Source organism: Oryzias latipes, chromosome 4, assembly GCF_053564925.1.
Source record: "Oryzias latipes strain Hd-rR chromosome 4, Olatipes_Hd-rR_3.1".
In the NCBI taxonomy this organism is placed as follows: domain Eukaryota; kingdom Metazoa; phylum Chordata; class Actinopteri; order Beloniformes; family Adrianichthyidae; genus Oryzias; species Oryzias latipes.
Window position 1 is genome coordinate 27,686,382 of NC_136240.1, and position 16,361 is coordinate 27,702,742.

General features: G+C 40.7%; 1 protein-coding gene across 1 annotated transcript; it reads right to left on the bottom strand.

Moving 5' to 3' along the window:
• Nucleotides 1-2,008: 2,008 nt before the first annotated feature.
• On the bottom strand, nucleotides 2,009-13,599 carry ephx4 (epoxide hydrolase 4). The gene is made up of 7 exons (XM_004068255.5): nucleotides 13,020-13,599; nucleotides 11,013-11,098; nucleotides 8,216-8,373; nucleotides 6,173-6,301; nucleotides 5,789-5,892; nucleotides 4,621-4,769; nucleotides 2,009-2,865 (listed from the first exon to the last, which is right to left on the bottom strand). The coding sequence occupies exons 1-7, from the start codon at nucleotides 13,260-13,262 to the stop codon at nucleotides 2,625-2,627; spliced, it is 1,110 nt and encodes a 369-aa protein (XP_004068303.1). The 5' UTR covers nucleotides 13,263-13,599; the 3' UTR covers nucleotides 2,009-2,624.
• Nucleotides 13,600-16,361: the final 2,762 nt, after the last annotated feature.

The following is a 16,361-nucleotide window of genomic DNA, read 5'->3' on the forward strand; positions in this document are numbered from 1 at the left end:
AATGATGAGACAAAGGTAGATGAAAACAAATATAACTAAAAAAAAGGGGGGACCTATTTCAAAAGTTGAAATAAATCAAATAAATTCGACAATGTCTGGGCATTCTTGTGTTTCATGTAATGTAAAGATTTAGAGAATAGTTTGAGATAGTTTAATTATCTATCAATGTGAGGTATGACCTTTAAGAATTCACAATTGTGTATAAAATTCTTTGTAATCACAATCAATACGTTAAATAAAGTCCAGATTTTTATCAATTAATTGATATTGAATTTTAATGGCATTTCAATTTAAAGGGGTTTATGATGATATTTTTTGTTTTCAGCCAATTATGAAAAGAAGACCTAGAGTCTTTTACATGCATACATTCAAAGAAACGATGTTCCACGGTTTCTACTCAATTTCCACTAAAGACTCAAAGATCGCTATCCCAGTTAAAGCAAGTATGTAAAAAATGATTGGAAGGGTAAATATCATTTGATACTTTACAGGTTACTTCTTTTGCTCTGTGAAGGACAGGATATAAAAACTTTGTAAAGAGAATACTTGGCTTACACAGTCAATGGTCTATAACAGTTGGGGCTGAATGTTCTGACCAACAAGTTATATAGGATAGAGTTGCTGCGCTACAGTTACGAACGCAAAGTAGGACGCCATGTTGGATAGATTGAGATGCCGGCTCACTGCTGTGCTACAACTGCACAAACAGAGCTGGAAAAACAAGGATGTGACTTGTCACAAGTAACTTATTACTGCCAGCTAGTAAAGGAGAACTTATAGAAAACAATTTAGGAAGATCTGAGTGAGTTTACTCTCACAGTAGTGAACATTTAGGCTGATATTGCAGTGATGATAGCAATGTCAACACAAACCGAACCTATTCAAAGTCAATGGAAGCATTAGACTTCGCACTTTTTCCACGTTTTCTGGCGGGACCACCTGTCTTTTCTTGTTTTGGGGGGTGTAGCAGCTGCATAGCTCAGTTGGTTAGAGAAATCAGGGTTCGCTTCCCATTAACTCACGCAATTTCCCTGTGCCGGTCCCCAGTTTGGAAGTTCCCTCATGCATCATATGTGGGTTTTCTCTGGGCACACTGGTTTTGTCCCACAGTCCAAAAACATGCTTCGTAGACTAATTGGTATCTCTAAATTGCCCCCAAGTGTATTTGTGTGTGTGAGAGAGAGTGGCCCTGCAATGGACTGGTGTACCTGTTTAGGGCTTACAGTAGCTGGGCTCCAGAAAGCCATGACCCTAGAAGGGATTTAGTAGGTTCTGAAGATGGATGGATGTGTTTAGTTGAGAAGATTATGCTAAAAGGTAAATCTTAGATTCTTACCCTGCCTCCTGTTTTTGCCTTCTTCAGCTCCACATCAGTATAGGAGCAATGTTTTAGCTCAAATACATTCAGTTTAGTTTAGCAATCCATAGGAAATGTCATTGAATCTTTGGAATTATGTGTTCCTTCTCTTTTTCTTTTAACATTTAATAACTCATTCTAGACAGAAAAAAATGGGCAAATCTATTTATTTTAAACATAATTTAAGATAGACCATTACCAATAAATCTTAACATTCATTTTAACCATGTTGCACTGACAAGTTTTGCTATATTTGAGGGAAAAACAGAGCTTCTGATGGAGCCCAAATCCTGCCTCTCCCACAGATCAGTCTTTATGGGTCATGGCCTCAGGCTGACAGCACTTTATGCAACATTTGCTGAATTTCACATTTCAGTGTGCTTCCATATTAGCAGCCCTATCTGCCACAGAATCAAAGAAGACTTAAAAATATCCAAACTCGTCCAAAACAGATTCAAAAAGCTGCTGTGTCACTCTGCTCTGCTGGATCAAACATCTGCTGCTATTCTTGGTTTCTCGTCTGTTCTTATGAAGAGCTTAGACTGTCGGTGGGTGATCTTAAAATAACACGCAAGCAGGTGAGGCCTTCTGTTTATAGCGTTAAAAAATGACTATTGTTATAAAATGACTGGAATAAAAATAAAAAAGGAGTTTGACAGACGAACAGTTTATTTATAAAATCAAACAGTGACGATCAGGCTCAGTGAGTTTCAAAATGCAGCGTGTAGGAAGAGATACAAAATAGTATCATAGTCAACCATCACTGGCATTTCTAAACAGGAAGATCATGATAACATTCTCTACATGTGAGCAAATATCTTCAAAGAAAACTCTTTTTACAACATGACTCAATGAGCGGACTGGGACGTGGCTCCTGAAAGCGGTGCCCGACTGGAAGCTGAGCGTACACGTGAAAACCAAACACGGCCGACGATGATGACAACCCGGGACGAAGATAAAAAGCCACCACACAGTCACGTGAAAACGCCACACATTTGTTATAATGTAACCGACAAACTTTAAGGCCGATATCGTGTGCAAAAGAACATCTCAACTGTGTCACATGTTCTCTTCGGTGTCCTCTCCAGGGAGGTGTGCTTGGATCCTTTCCTTCAGATGTCTTAAAAAAATGTCTGAAATGTGAGAAATTTAAAGAATGATTGCATTGTCACCTGGTCTTACAGGCATATTCAAGGCTTCTGGGAGGTGGAATAGGGTGCTGGGGGGGGGGGGGGGGGGGGGTGCTGGAGGAGGCTTCTCTGTGGGATTAGTTCCTGTGGCCTTTGCGCCCCTCTCCTTCCTTTAAGAACGTCCATATGAGGGTGTTGACGATATCGGGCTGGTCCTGCTGCAGCCAGTGGCTGGCCCCAGATATGATGTTGAGACGGAAATGGTTCCTGATGTACAGGCGGCAAGCTTCCGCCATCTCCTGCTCCAGAAAAGCATCCCGCTCCCCCCACAGGAGCAGCACCGGAGACCGGACGTGGTTGTGACTCAGAGGGAGGGAGCTGACAACGGAGACGCACACAAAGAAAACAAATGGCTGACACTGTTCAGATATTTTTCTAATAAACACATCATTATTGAGTCATGAAGCTTTGAAGTAGTCTGTAGGTCAAAAAGGTGGCATCTCAGCAAATTTGTAGAGGCACCACCCACAGTTTCACCCGTTTTTTCCTACTCTAGAATCTGCACTCTCCACCATGAGGGACAGTTTTTTTTAATTATTTTAAAGACCCACTTCATTTTCTTTTGGTTTATTGTTAAAGCATTACCAGTAGTCTTTTAATTACGATTACCTGGATGACATTTTTAGCCAAAATCAAAAACGCTGTGACAGTTTCTGCAGGAGTTTATCAGAAATTTGCTTCTGAGTTGTGGGAGGGACTGTTGGCACAGAGCAAGTCTTTCCTCATTTCCCATGATCCCAAAATCAAAAACCTTTGTTGTTTTGTAGGACATAGTTTCTGCAGAGCGGCAGGAGTTCATCAGAAATTTGCCTCTGAGTTTAGGACGGGACTGTTAGCAAAGAGTAATCCCGCTCTTACTTCCAGTCACCACTCTGTTAACACTCTCTCCCACTAGCTTACAGCCCCTCTCACCCATAACTTTACAGTTGCAACAAAAGCAGCGAGGAGGAATATTGAAGCTATCCAGCCATGAAGTTTTGATCCAGATGCCAGCTCGGAGGAGGAAAACAATTTGAATAAAGAAATTCTCAGAAATGCAGTTTTAAGCTCAACTTTCTTCATATATGTGCTCCATCATGAGAGAAATGCTACAAGAACAGGCTAAAAACACCAAAAACAATTTTCATCGGAGTGTAGTTAAAGTCGTGGGGGACAACCACACCTCCTTATACCAAAACTCAGTCATTCGCCTCTTCTGACCTGTCGTCACCCAAACTCCGTTTTCATTTATTCTGTTCTTTTTGTGTTTTCAGTCCTCACAAATGTCCTTCCCTATTCCCCTGTCCTTTAACTCCCCATTGATCCCTTCACGCCTGAATTTATTTCTAATTATATAAAAATATTCTTCAATTTTTTTGCCTTTCAAGGTGATGCTAAAGTAGGTGGAGTCCTGGAGTGAATGGTAAGATCATTTACAGTATGTCAGCAGTCTGCATTTGATCTTTCTTTATGTTTCTAACTAGAAAGATGCTATTTACAGTACGTTTCTGCCCTCTGGAGCATGTGCATTCATTTAGCGGCTGCAAGTTGTTTTATTTACGTAAGCACAGGAAAAGAGCAGATGGCGTGACCAACCATGCATGTGGAGTTCACATGTTCAAAAATACATGTGCTGGGACTTCTTTGACACTGTGCTTCTGTGTCAACAACAGAGTGTCAGTCTGACTATAGCAGAACAACGCCACGGAAATATTGGACAGTGGAGTAAAGTCCTGATAGGAGGCGATGCGGCTAAATTCAAAATATATATATATTCAAATATATATATATTCAAATAATAAAGACTAGAAGTTAAGAATGCATCCTCTGCATTACTTCAGAGCACCACCAGATCCACCATCAGAAGCACACCTCAGAGGGACCTCCAACTTCTATAGGATCTTTTTTTAATCAACTTTCTGGATGTTAACCTTATCAGTTGCTCATTTCATATTTTGATTTTCACTGTGTTTCAATTTCTATTATGGATACTTTTTTTTCTTTTAAATACAAGTTTATACTACGACTTCCTAATTGCATAAAGACTGTCTTTAAATGTAGCTTCTTCTTCCCTTTGCATAAGTGCAAACCCACCTGAAGACGTTTCTGTAGTAGTTGAGCGCTCCTGTTAACGCTCCTGGCTGAGACAGGGCGTACACGTAGGCCTCCAGGTCCTCCGCGGTGAGCCACCGGCCCTTCCTGCTGATTCCTGTGTTCCGGCTGGTGAACAAAGCCTTCAGAGCCTGAAGCAGACGGTCAAGAGCACAGAGACGGTTTATGCAACCAGAACAATTCAATGAGGAGAAGACTGCAGAAGGACATCGCTGTAACAGAAGTCAGAAAAGGTCCTTCAGTGGAGAAATGAGCTCCGATGACCCTCAGCTGCAGATGTGACACCCTGCTGGCTCAACAGAATTACAAGCTGAGCGTCTAATTCTGAAAGCTGCTTTTTTTTCTTTAAGTTAATTAGTCGAAAATTACACTTCACATCATTTTCTGCGGCTATAGAATTGCTGAACTGTGATGGAACTGTAAAGGTGCTTAACACAGAGAATTGACAATTATCTTAGACTGCTGCACAAACCAAGGTACAGCCACCCTGTTTAAATCTTTTCTCACGTATGTATTATTTTGTAATATTTTTGTTTCGGAATCTCAGAGACCAAATCTCAGAGACCAAATTTTGTTTCATCTAATGTAACTGAGACGGATAGGAAAATAATGTTTATTCCTTCAAAAGAAATGTGTGAAATATTAAACATTTTAAGAATAAAAAAAAAATGTAATTGAATACGCAAGAGAATAAAATCAGAGTTCCTTCTAAAATTGGAGGTGCCCTTCAATCACAGAGGCACTCAGCTGGTGCTCATCTCTGGAATAACTTACCGAAGGATCTAAGAGTTTCTGCATCTATGGAGATTTTTTTAAATGTATTTTATTTATTTTATGGCTTTTGTGGTTGATAATTTGTATTTTTTACCATTTTTATCTTTTAATCTTCACAGTCTATATCTGAGAGTCCCACCAATCACATATTTGCAGCCTGTGAGAATTGCATCTAGAACTAAACATGGATCAGATCTGGGGTATGATTTGGGGACGATTTACATTACAGATTAAACTGAAGCAACACTAAAAATAGACAGACAGTGCAAAAAACAACAGCAACAAAAACCATGCACCAGCATGCACAGTTGTCCACCGGCACATGCATACACAGCTTTGACCTTGAAGCAGCCCAAACCCACACATAACAGACAACCTTGAAATCATTGATGGAGAGCATGAGCTCTGGGAAGCGAGGCAGCTGGAAGAAGAAGAAGTGGCTGCATTTCAGCAGCTGGCTTGGGTGCCGCAGCGCATAATCTGGAGGAGAGAAGAGAGAGACGTTTTCACACTGGGCTTATGGATGTTGCCTCTCTTTGTGACACACCCACAGTTCACAATCACAGTTTAACCAGCTGTTCAAGCTTGGTGCAAACTTTCTGTAATTAACCGATTCACTACCTAAGGCAGAGTAGAAGAGGATCCAGCTGGATGCAAACTTGCATCTGATATAACAACATCTGCTAATTAGCTGTGGTGAGCAATAATGTCTGAGCCAAAGCAGGAAGAAAAGCATTTTCTTGTGATGATGAAACCCCACCTGTGAACACCGTCGGATGGGGACAGTTCAGGACGATCAGCTTTGTCACCATCTCAGGGTAGTGAATGGCAAACAGCCACGCTATGGTGCCCCCCCAGTCGTGGCCAACAATACAACATCTGTTGTATCCTTTGGAGAGAAATAGAAAAGCACAAAAACAGGACTTATGAATCGACACCTTTTGATATGTGATGCTGATTCTGTTTACAAAAAAATACAACAGTTTAAAAGTGATGTAATGATTGAAGACACATTGACCAATAGATAGGCAGATAGGCTGTTCAGCCCAGTGAGCTACAGCCCAAGGTCACATCATCAGTCTGATCACATTACCTCCCCTTTTTTACTTATCCTGTGAACCGCCAAAGTTTTCCAAAAACAGCATCTTATCTCGGCGGAACCGAACACGTGTCACACACACATTTATAGGAAGAAATGGCTGCTTATGTTCACGCAGAGTCCACGGAGTTGAATTTTGAATACAGCCGTCATTCTAAACAATTCCAATTGGCCGTTGAGTGAATCATCTGTGCAGAATCACTAAGAGCTTCATTCCTGACAGACTGTTAAGTAATTGGCAGTGACAGCCAAAACAATGCAGGAAGCCGCACAGCATCAATTATGGACCTCTTGAAAGCTGTTCCTTAAATGTTTCATCATGAGGGTTGGTCGCAAACAGCCTCAGGATGGAGCTGTGTGGGCTGGACTGTTACCTGCATGACCACTGCTTTACTCTCACTCTTCATGCGGAAGGATTTGATTTGAAAATGTAATTTAAAACCAATGACATCCAATTGAACGGCTCCTAGAATCTAGATTATTCCAATAAATCCAGTTTGATGTAATATTAGCCTAAATAAATGGCCCAAAGATTACAAGCATTTTTCTGATGATGGAGGACGTATCTTTTTTTTATTTTTATTTTTTTATTATCTCTTTATTTAGTTGTTTTCTATTTTGCACATTTCTTTTGCACATCTTTTTACTTGCACTGTTCTGTAAATAGCTTTTAAATTATAATACCTTGATGTCTGTATTTATGCTACATTTTCTTGTTCTTGCTTTTTTTTAACTTAATTCTAAGTCTTTTTTTCCCTCTGCTGTCAGTTGCTATGGTGACTAACAAATTTCCCACATGTGGGATCAATAAAGTATCTCTGATTCTGATTAAGAAAATTGAGATTAATTAGTACTTCTTTGTTCAAATTGTTGTAAATCAGGAGCAGACGAAAAATGCCATTAAAAAAAAAGCTTATTTGTGATGTAGAAAATACATTGGGCGGGCCACAAGCTTCCTGCTCTGAACTCTCAGTAATCTGAACTCTCCGCCCACAACTCAGAGGAGAATTTCTTATGAACTACTGCCACTCTGCAGAAACTATAAAAATGACACTGAATTTTTGATTTTGACTAAAAAAAAGGCATAATCAGAAATTAAAGACCACTAGGAACACTTCGAAAATTTTACTTTAAAAACAAGAAATTTAGAAGAATTGTTATAAAATGATCAAATTGGCAATAAATGTACTTACTTACTTGTCATATTTTGCAGAAAATAAAAACAATTGTCAGCACTTAATACATACTTTTGGTTTTTAATATAATGGCTTTTTATTGTATAATAACACTAATAGTTATTAGTAATAGTACTAATAATCTAAAATCAAACACCATGCAGAAGATTTAAAACATGACTGTGCATTAATCTAATCTGTTTTAACTCAAAAGCAGCCACTTTAACGCATGAGACCGACAGCAGACGGGTGTGAATATTATTAGTTAGCAGATCTCAGCAAACAACTATAATGCTGTGGAAAGGCGTAATAGAATCTGATCTAAAGCTGTTGTATTTTAGAAAACAAATGAGAAAACTGAGTTCCTCATGAGTTCCTTGTGCATGCAGACAGAGCTAGGCTTTCCTCCTGCTGGTGTCAGCATGCAGTGGTGCCTGCACCTTCAAAAGCTATGAGTCACACTTCTGACTGAGGGCCATCCGCCTCTAAAAACTGTTAAACCCTGGGGATGTGACAGGCATGGCCTTACCCAGGTACTCCACAATATCCTTCACGTCAGTGACCAGGTATTCAAAGCAGTAACTGTCAGTGGAGAGCGGCAGGTCAGACTCGCCGTAGCCGCGCATGTCAATAGCCACCACCCGGAATTCACTCTTAAACTCACGCAGCTGGTAGCGCCAGGAGAACCTAAAAAAGAAAAAAAGACAAAATGTTATAATAAACATATAAAGCATTTTTAACTGTTACATTTCCAGACTGTGTGGTTACAGATTGGTCAGACAGTTTCAATTCACTGTAGTTTATTTAAAAAACTGTAGTCAAAAATCTATTTTATTCACAGCATAAAAACAAACTTTGGGACATGTTTGAACTTTTTCTTGATAACAGCTTGTTTTAATCCTCTAAGATTCCTTTGATAGGATAATCTATTCTTTTACTAATTTTTACACTTTCTCTCCTCTATAAATTCCTCTCGATCTGGCTTCATTTGGTTTCTCCTAAAATCTAAATGAGCCTGATCTTTTGTATCTCAGCACCTTAAGCTCTGCTACTTTTGTTGGGTGGGCCCACTGTCTCTAAACCCCAGCATCCTTTGTCTTACCACCACCTTTTATTCCTGCTGGTACTCCTTTGTATCAAATTCCAGTTGACACCTTTCTCCATTCTATTGACTGTATGAGAGAACTGGACTGAGTGAGAGTGACATCACCCATAAAAAATGACTTACTTCCTGTTTCAACCAAATAAAGTCAAGTCAGTCACCATTTTTTGCAGTATGGACGCCGACATGTTGGAGTCAGTTGACGTTAGTAAGCAGTGATTGGTCTGAGTCAACATTTTTATTGTGACCACTCTCCAATCAGGAGTGAGCTTGTTGAAAGTCCACGCCTCTTTTTTCTGAAAGTGGGCTCGGGAGAATCTGTCAATCAAATGTTTTGACCATTTGACGTGAGACCACATCCTTTTTTTGAGGCATCTGATTGGTCAGTTTATGGCTTGAATAACTCACACTAAAGAAAAATATCATGAAAATAAATTAGGATTAGCAAGCATATGTTAAAAACCTGTTTCACAGCAAGAATGGTTATCCTGACAAACAATGACAGAGTAACAGCTGTTTATTTCTCAATTGAACTCTATAGGATTTTGACTTCTTGGAACCACCAGGTACTTCCTGTTTGGAGTGCGAGGGAGGAGGGGTCACTCAGTCCAGTTCTCATTTGCAGTCAACACTCCATCCACTCAATTTGCTATCATACACCTGCACCGCTGTTTCATACATTTCTTCTCTGGATACTAAATATAAAATTTTGACCATCTTCTCCAGTTCATCTCTCAGCATCACAGTTTCGTCCAGGTCCTTATTGACAAACATGCACAGAACCAGCTAACCTTAAAAAAACATCTAATTCAAGGTACATTTTTGACTTTTGACTTTTTCCTGTCTCTATATATCTCTCTAGATCAGGGGTGGGCAATTCCGGTCTTCGAGGACCAGTGTCCCTGCAGGTTTTTGGCGTTCCCTTGCTTTAACACAACCATGACAAAACATGACTGTGTCATCAGCTGAGTTGTGCAGAGCTTGGTGATGTGGGGATGAGGATTTTTAATTTAAATCAGGTGTGTTGAAAGAGGGAAATATCTCAAACCTGCAGGACACCAGCCCTTGAGGACCGGATTTGCCCACCCCTGCTCTTGATGTTCCTCCGCCTGCTCCCTGCTTTCACTTTAGATCATCTCATCTGCAAACATCATGATCCACAAATATTCCTATCTAACCGCATCTGTCAGTCTGTCCATCACCACAGTAAACAAGAAGGAGCTCAAGGCTCACCTTTGATGTCTCACCTCCATCTTCAACTCCTCTGTCTTACCTACAGCCCATCTCATCACTGTCTACTCATCCATGATCTGCAAAGCTCCAAATCACTTCTCTGCAATTCCAAACTTCCTCACAAAAAAACCACAGCTCCTCTCTCTGTCGTTGGCGTTCTCTTAATCAACAAGGACAAAATGCAGCTCCTTATGACCTCCTGAACCTTCCATCATCTCACCATTGGAGTAAGGGTCACCTCTGGAGTCTGGATAACAGGGGCTGTTTAAGATTCTAATCAACCTCTGGAGGGGGCTGAAAGGACGTCTTAATTAAAGATCATATCTGTTGTACTGTATAGTGTACATGAATGAAAAACTCCCCAAGTGGTGGTGGTGAGGGTGGGGGCAAGTGAAAGAGAGCCCTGCTTGAGATTCTGATGAGTCAGGATGGGACTGCAGGCTGATCCCTTGAATCTAGAATATAAATTAGGGATAAAGTGGAGTAAAACCCCTGGACTCTGCCATCCTCCACTGACACACCATCCTCTTTTTCATCTCTTCAAATGAACATGAAAAGAAGATGAAAAGAGGTCCTTTGCAGAACGACCACCTCAGCATGGCTCATAATTCCCAAGAAGAACATAGCCAGTCAAGCAGAATCAGCTCCCATCCACTAGCAATTAATCCCTGTCCCATACCCAGCTTGGATGTTGGAGATATGGATGGGCTTACAGCTTCTGACAACCTCTGGCCCAAATTCAAGCCCAACGCTCGACATCCTTTTTCCTTTCAAGCTAGTATTAGGAGACGTTGGTTGGAAGCTTTCCTCAGATTGCAGATCGTGTATCCGAATGAGGCTGGAGAGGATTTGTGTTTGCAGAGCTGGGTTATGGGTTAAAGGATGCTGCAGCCACCCTACAGTGGAGGACTCGTCTGAGAGGAAGAGCTTTGGAGTTCAAATGAAGGCAGAAAACACAGAATTCCACAAAACTCCACAGACAAAGACCTACCAGAACTCGGGGAAACCGTGCAAAAACAGCATGAGTGGCTTTCCTCTCTCCCCTGCTGCAACATAGTGAAACCTGAGGCCAGACTCCTGGGTGCAGAGAAGATACAATACACTGAGGTTGCAGATTTTTCACTGCAGGTAAACTCAGCACACATCTGCATAAAAGCATAATGAAGTCAAGGGTTAAAGCACATAAAAACCATAGCAATATAGCACAGGTAACCCAGGACTTTGAGCAAATTTAAAACACTTTTCAGAACCAGCATTTGTTAACATTTATTAACATTCACTATCACCTAAAAACCTTAACATCATCAAAATGTTTGGCTTTAAAAAGAAAGAATCCAATTCAGTCAGCAATAACAATTAGTCATAAATGATCTGGTTGGACATTTTAGCAGCATGTGGTCCTCAGAGAGGAGGGAGACAGGCCATGCTTTGTGTCTGATCCGGTAAGTGCGTTCCAGTCCAGAATCTTAAGAACATCCGTCTCAACTATATAAATTAGGAGTGTAACAATTCATTTTAACAACGATTTGATTCATATCATAATTTTTGGTCGATTCAAGGATTTTTTTGTTAATATTGGTTCATTTTGACCGATCCAATTCACTGACCTAAAATCGATCCAGGACATTTTTGACTCAGAGAGAAATACCTGGGTACTGAACAGTGCAGGTGAAGTTTTACAGATTCCTTGTATTTCTTGCAAGATAATCAAGTCTAAATTAAATATGTGGACAAACAAACAAGTAAACAAAAGACAATGGCAAATCAATTGACATTTTAGTTTGATAAAGTTCAGCCCACTTTTGTTTTTCTACATCAAAACAATCCAAATTATTAGAACATTCTACCTCACTGTATGATCACATGTCTTTGCTAAATTCACAGTGTTTCCACATATTGAACAGGGATGGACTGATTAGTTTTTGCTGCATCGTGTGGGTTGTCCGCTGTGATGCACTTGGTTGTTTTTACGTTATAGTCAAATAAAACTACCGTACCTCAATCCAAACGGTATTTTCCAATATCGATTATCAATTTATTTTATTTTGAAACAATTGTATAACAGTACAGATTGAATCGATAAACAAATTGCCTCAGACATATCGATCTGGTTGGATCGTAGGAATTATAAATCAACCCATCGCTTAATTGGTACACCCCATACAAACATTGCCCTCCAATGAAGAATTATAAGGCATGTGCTACATCAGCTTCACGTGCTTCTGCTGACACTTTGATTTTCTGTTTCTGTTTTTCTGAAACATATAACATATTCACTTCTTACCCATAGTGCATTTTTTCACTGTAAAGGTGTTCCATATTTATATGCTCCTTCAATAAACATGACAATAAACTGTTCATTTGTCAATAGTTAAATATCAATATTCTGGTCCCCAAGTGAAATAAACTGCTCCAAACATTTTAAACTTTTCAAGCATTTTATGTCAAAGTCCCTGATCATCAAATGAAAAAAATCCTTCATGGACATGGGCAGAGAGAAGGCTGACAGTGACAATGACACACAAAAAATGACAAAGTTTAAGCTGCAAATACAAGATGTTCCAGCGCGTCGGAGTCCACGGTCTGGACCAGCTCCGTGCGTCACTGATGAAAAATTCAAGATGGTATGGCGTTTTGTGGATTATTTGATCGGTGTGCGCTCATGAAAAACAATTCTTATCCAACTATCCATTTTTTCTTCAATCTGGGTCAATAAATTCAAATTATTTTAGTCAAACTACTTTAAAATGAACACTTTATCCACCCCTGATGGATGCTGCCTCCTTCAGCACCACCTGAGCTCAGCGGTGTCCCCGGCAGAAAGTGCGTCAGCTCCACCCGCGCCCACACAGACTGAGCCAGGCAGACTGGGACGCTCCTGTGGCAGTTTTCAGCTCCGGACTTAAGGCGCGCCTGGCTCGTCACGACGCGGCGCAAAAGGTGCTGAGGAGTCTGGTCACGGCTGCGCAATGCGTTGATTCAAGTGCGTGCGTCTTACCTTGATCCGAACATAACAGTGGGTTCCCAGAGACGTGTCATTCAGGCACGCCGGAGGACTTTCTCGGATCACCCACTGGAAGGTTGCCGTGGGCCTTAAGACGATGCTCCACCAAAGTTTCAGCAGGGCTACGACGGCGCACAGAGCACAAAACCCGTAAATCAGTGACCAGTACCCCCAAACTCGGATTTTCAGCGCAAGTCTGATCAGAAAGAAAAACAAGTTGTGGAGCACTCTCGCCATCTTTACATTGCTGCCGCAGAAGAATCAATCCAGGCCACGTTACCTATTGTGTCCTGTCAGTGAGTCTGATTAAAGCCCGTTCTAAACGCGGCGCAAACGCACGACTGTCTGAAGGGAGGGTCCCACAATGAATGGGACGGTGGCAAGGCACGAGCATCACGTCAGGTTTTTCACGCTTGCGTGTGACAGCCGTGGCTATTTGTCGGGAGGCCGAGCTCCAGCGCAGAGAGAGGAGCCCGGAAAACCTCCGCAGGGCGGCGCGGCTGCACGTTGACGTCATGGCAACGACGCCGCATGAAAACACGCCGCGCATCCCAACACTCAGCCTGCTGCCGATGGACGCGGAGGCACCGAACTCAGACGGTTTACGGCGGAATGAGAAGAGCGGAGGGATCCATCCGAGTGATGCGGTCACAGGTGTGAAACCACAGAAAACAGAAATGCAGCGAAGAAGCCCACGGGTAGATTTACACAAACAAATAAATATGAAGGTCTGTGACGGGACAAAAATGTAAAAGAATCCATTACCGATGAACGAGTTTATTAAGATTTTAAACGGTTTATTTGTTGTTGTTTTTTTAATAAAGCGAATGACAGTGTGACTGGGGGGCATTCCAGGAAGCATGTTTAAACTAGCCTGACTTTAAGCCTGAACTCTGGCTGAAATCCGCCTGAACTTGCTTACTCTGGGTATGTCGGTTCCAAAAGACCGGATATGAGTTGGCGTAATTACACTCGACTTGGTAACCCTGGGTTAACGCACGGTACATAAAGACATTCTCAATAGATCGCCGATTTCTGGAATCACCATGGGAAGGCGTGGTGAAAAAAAAAGAAAGAGCTGTACTTAAGTGAGACGGAGTCTGAGATTTTAATGACAGCGGAAAAAAATTACAAGTCCATCAAAAAAGTAACATGGCTGAAAATAATTTAAATAATTTAGTTAAATTAATTCAAACTCAATAATTGTTTATACAACTCAAATTTACGTATTTATCTAACTAAATGTCACATTACTCCATTAATCTTTTTTCCATCTTAATTACTTATATTTCTTGAACTTTCATATGTCTAAGTTTGAGCCGGCAGATATGCTCATTTTTATAACGATAAAAAGAACGGAAAAAAATGCACGGAGTGCAAAAATTCATTAAAGAATTTTCCGTCACTGCCATAACATGCCTGGATGGTAGGGGTGCTATATAAACTCATCATACTCTCCTTTACTCTCACTCATGGTGCAGAGACGTAAGCATAGTAGGACAAAATAGCTCGGCAAAACACGGTGAAACACAGTAAAACAGCTATACAACCAAACACATTTTGTAAAAAACCCACACTTAAACCCAAATCCGTCCAGACAGGCAAAGGGAATGATATCCCAGAATCCCTTGCGGTGTCGATCTAACGGCAGCACCAAAGTTACACCTACTTAATTGAATTAATTTGAACGAAAGGAAAATAATTGTCTGAAAACTACGTGTTATTTTTAAGGTGACCTAACAAAAAAAATGATTTATCTTAACTGAAGCAAATAATTAAGTTAGATCAAAGTAAAACAGTTTATCTTTCCAACATCCATATGTGGTCTTATCACCCTCTCATGGTGGAAAAAGTATTATCTGAGCTTTTTCATCCACTAAGTCATCTTTAAATGGACACGCCATGCTGCTTCCCCTCTCTGTAAACAAACTAAGCTTCAACTAAACCTGCTCCAGACCAGGTTATGTTCAGAGCATGAGTTGCCATGGTAACTTGACCTACCCTGAAACATGCCTCCATTTCTGGAACCAAAAGCTGAGGTTATCAACTTCCTTAGCCTCAAACTTATCGTGGGAGCTAGCATAACCTGCTTTCTGGAATACCCCCCAGGTTACCTGCTCAAGGTAAATAAAAATGGACATGACAACAGCCTCGGTGACGTCATCCCCAAATGTGATGGCAACACGAATACAAATACTTTAGAGAATTTAAATGAATTCTAAAAAAAAGGTACTGGAACTTTAAGTTTAAAAATCCACTCCGATGAAAACGGTGTTTTTGGCGTTACCAACATGTTCTTGTGGCCTTTTCTAATGATGGAGGACATTTTCAAAGAAAATTAAGTCTAAAATTGCATTTCTGATTATTTCTTCATTCAAATCGTGAATAAAAAAAAATACTGGTTGAGTTTTGTTATGTATAAAAAGAGCTCCACGCTCTGCTCCATTCTGATAATCCACTTGCAGACAAATAGATTCATGTACGTCTTTGTGTTCCTCGTCAGAGCTGGAATCTGGATCTAAACTGTACGGCTGCAAAGCTCCAATATTGCTCGCCATTTTTTGCACTGCTAGTTATTGGTTTGGGCAGTAAGCTAGGGTGAAAGAGTTTAAACAAAGGGATGATGGGGAAAGGCGGAAGGCTTACTCCACGCCAATAGCACCCACCAACTCAGAGGTGAATTTCTAATGAACCATTGCCGCTCTGGAGAAACTACATCCTAGAAAATGACACAGGTTTTTTTTATTTGGGTTAAAAACACCATAATAAAATTGAAAGACCTCTGGGAACACTTTTAAAATAGATCAAAAGATGATCGGAGAGGAGTTTAAACGATTTTTTAGTTTAGATGAGCCCATCCCCCAAAACAAATTTGACACCAAACCATTGACTGTTTATGAGAACTGGACTAAATGACCCTCACATTCCCAACAGGAAGTACCCCCTGATTCCAAGAAGCTAAAATCCCAGACTTCTACCTTTGAAACATTTGACAGATTGTCCTGAGCTCGCTTTCAAGTGTAAGGATGTGGACTTCCATCAAGCTGACTCCAGATTGGTGAGACTGGTTGCCATAGAAACATTGACTAATGACTCAGAACACTCACTGCATACTGATGATGTCTGGCTTCCTGTATTGTGGAAAAAAAGACGAAATGTCTTCATTTCGTTGGAGCTGGAGGGAAGTCATTGTCTATGGGTGACGTCATACTCACTCAGTCGAGTTCACAGTCAATGAGCTAAACCGGAAGTAGAAAATGTTGCTGTTCCTAAAATTACCACTGGAGGCTGGATTGACAAAAAGAAGCCTTTCCTATTGACTTGCATGTTAATTTG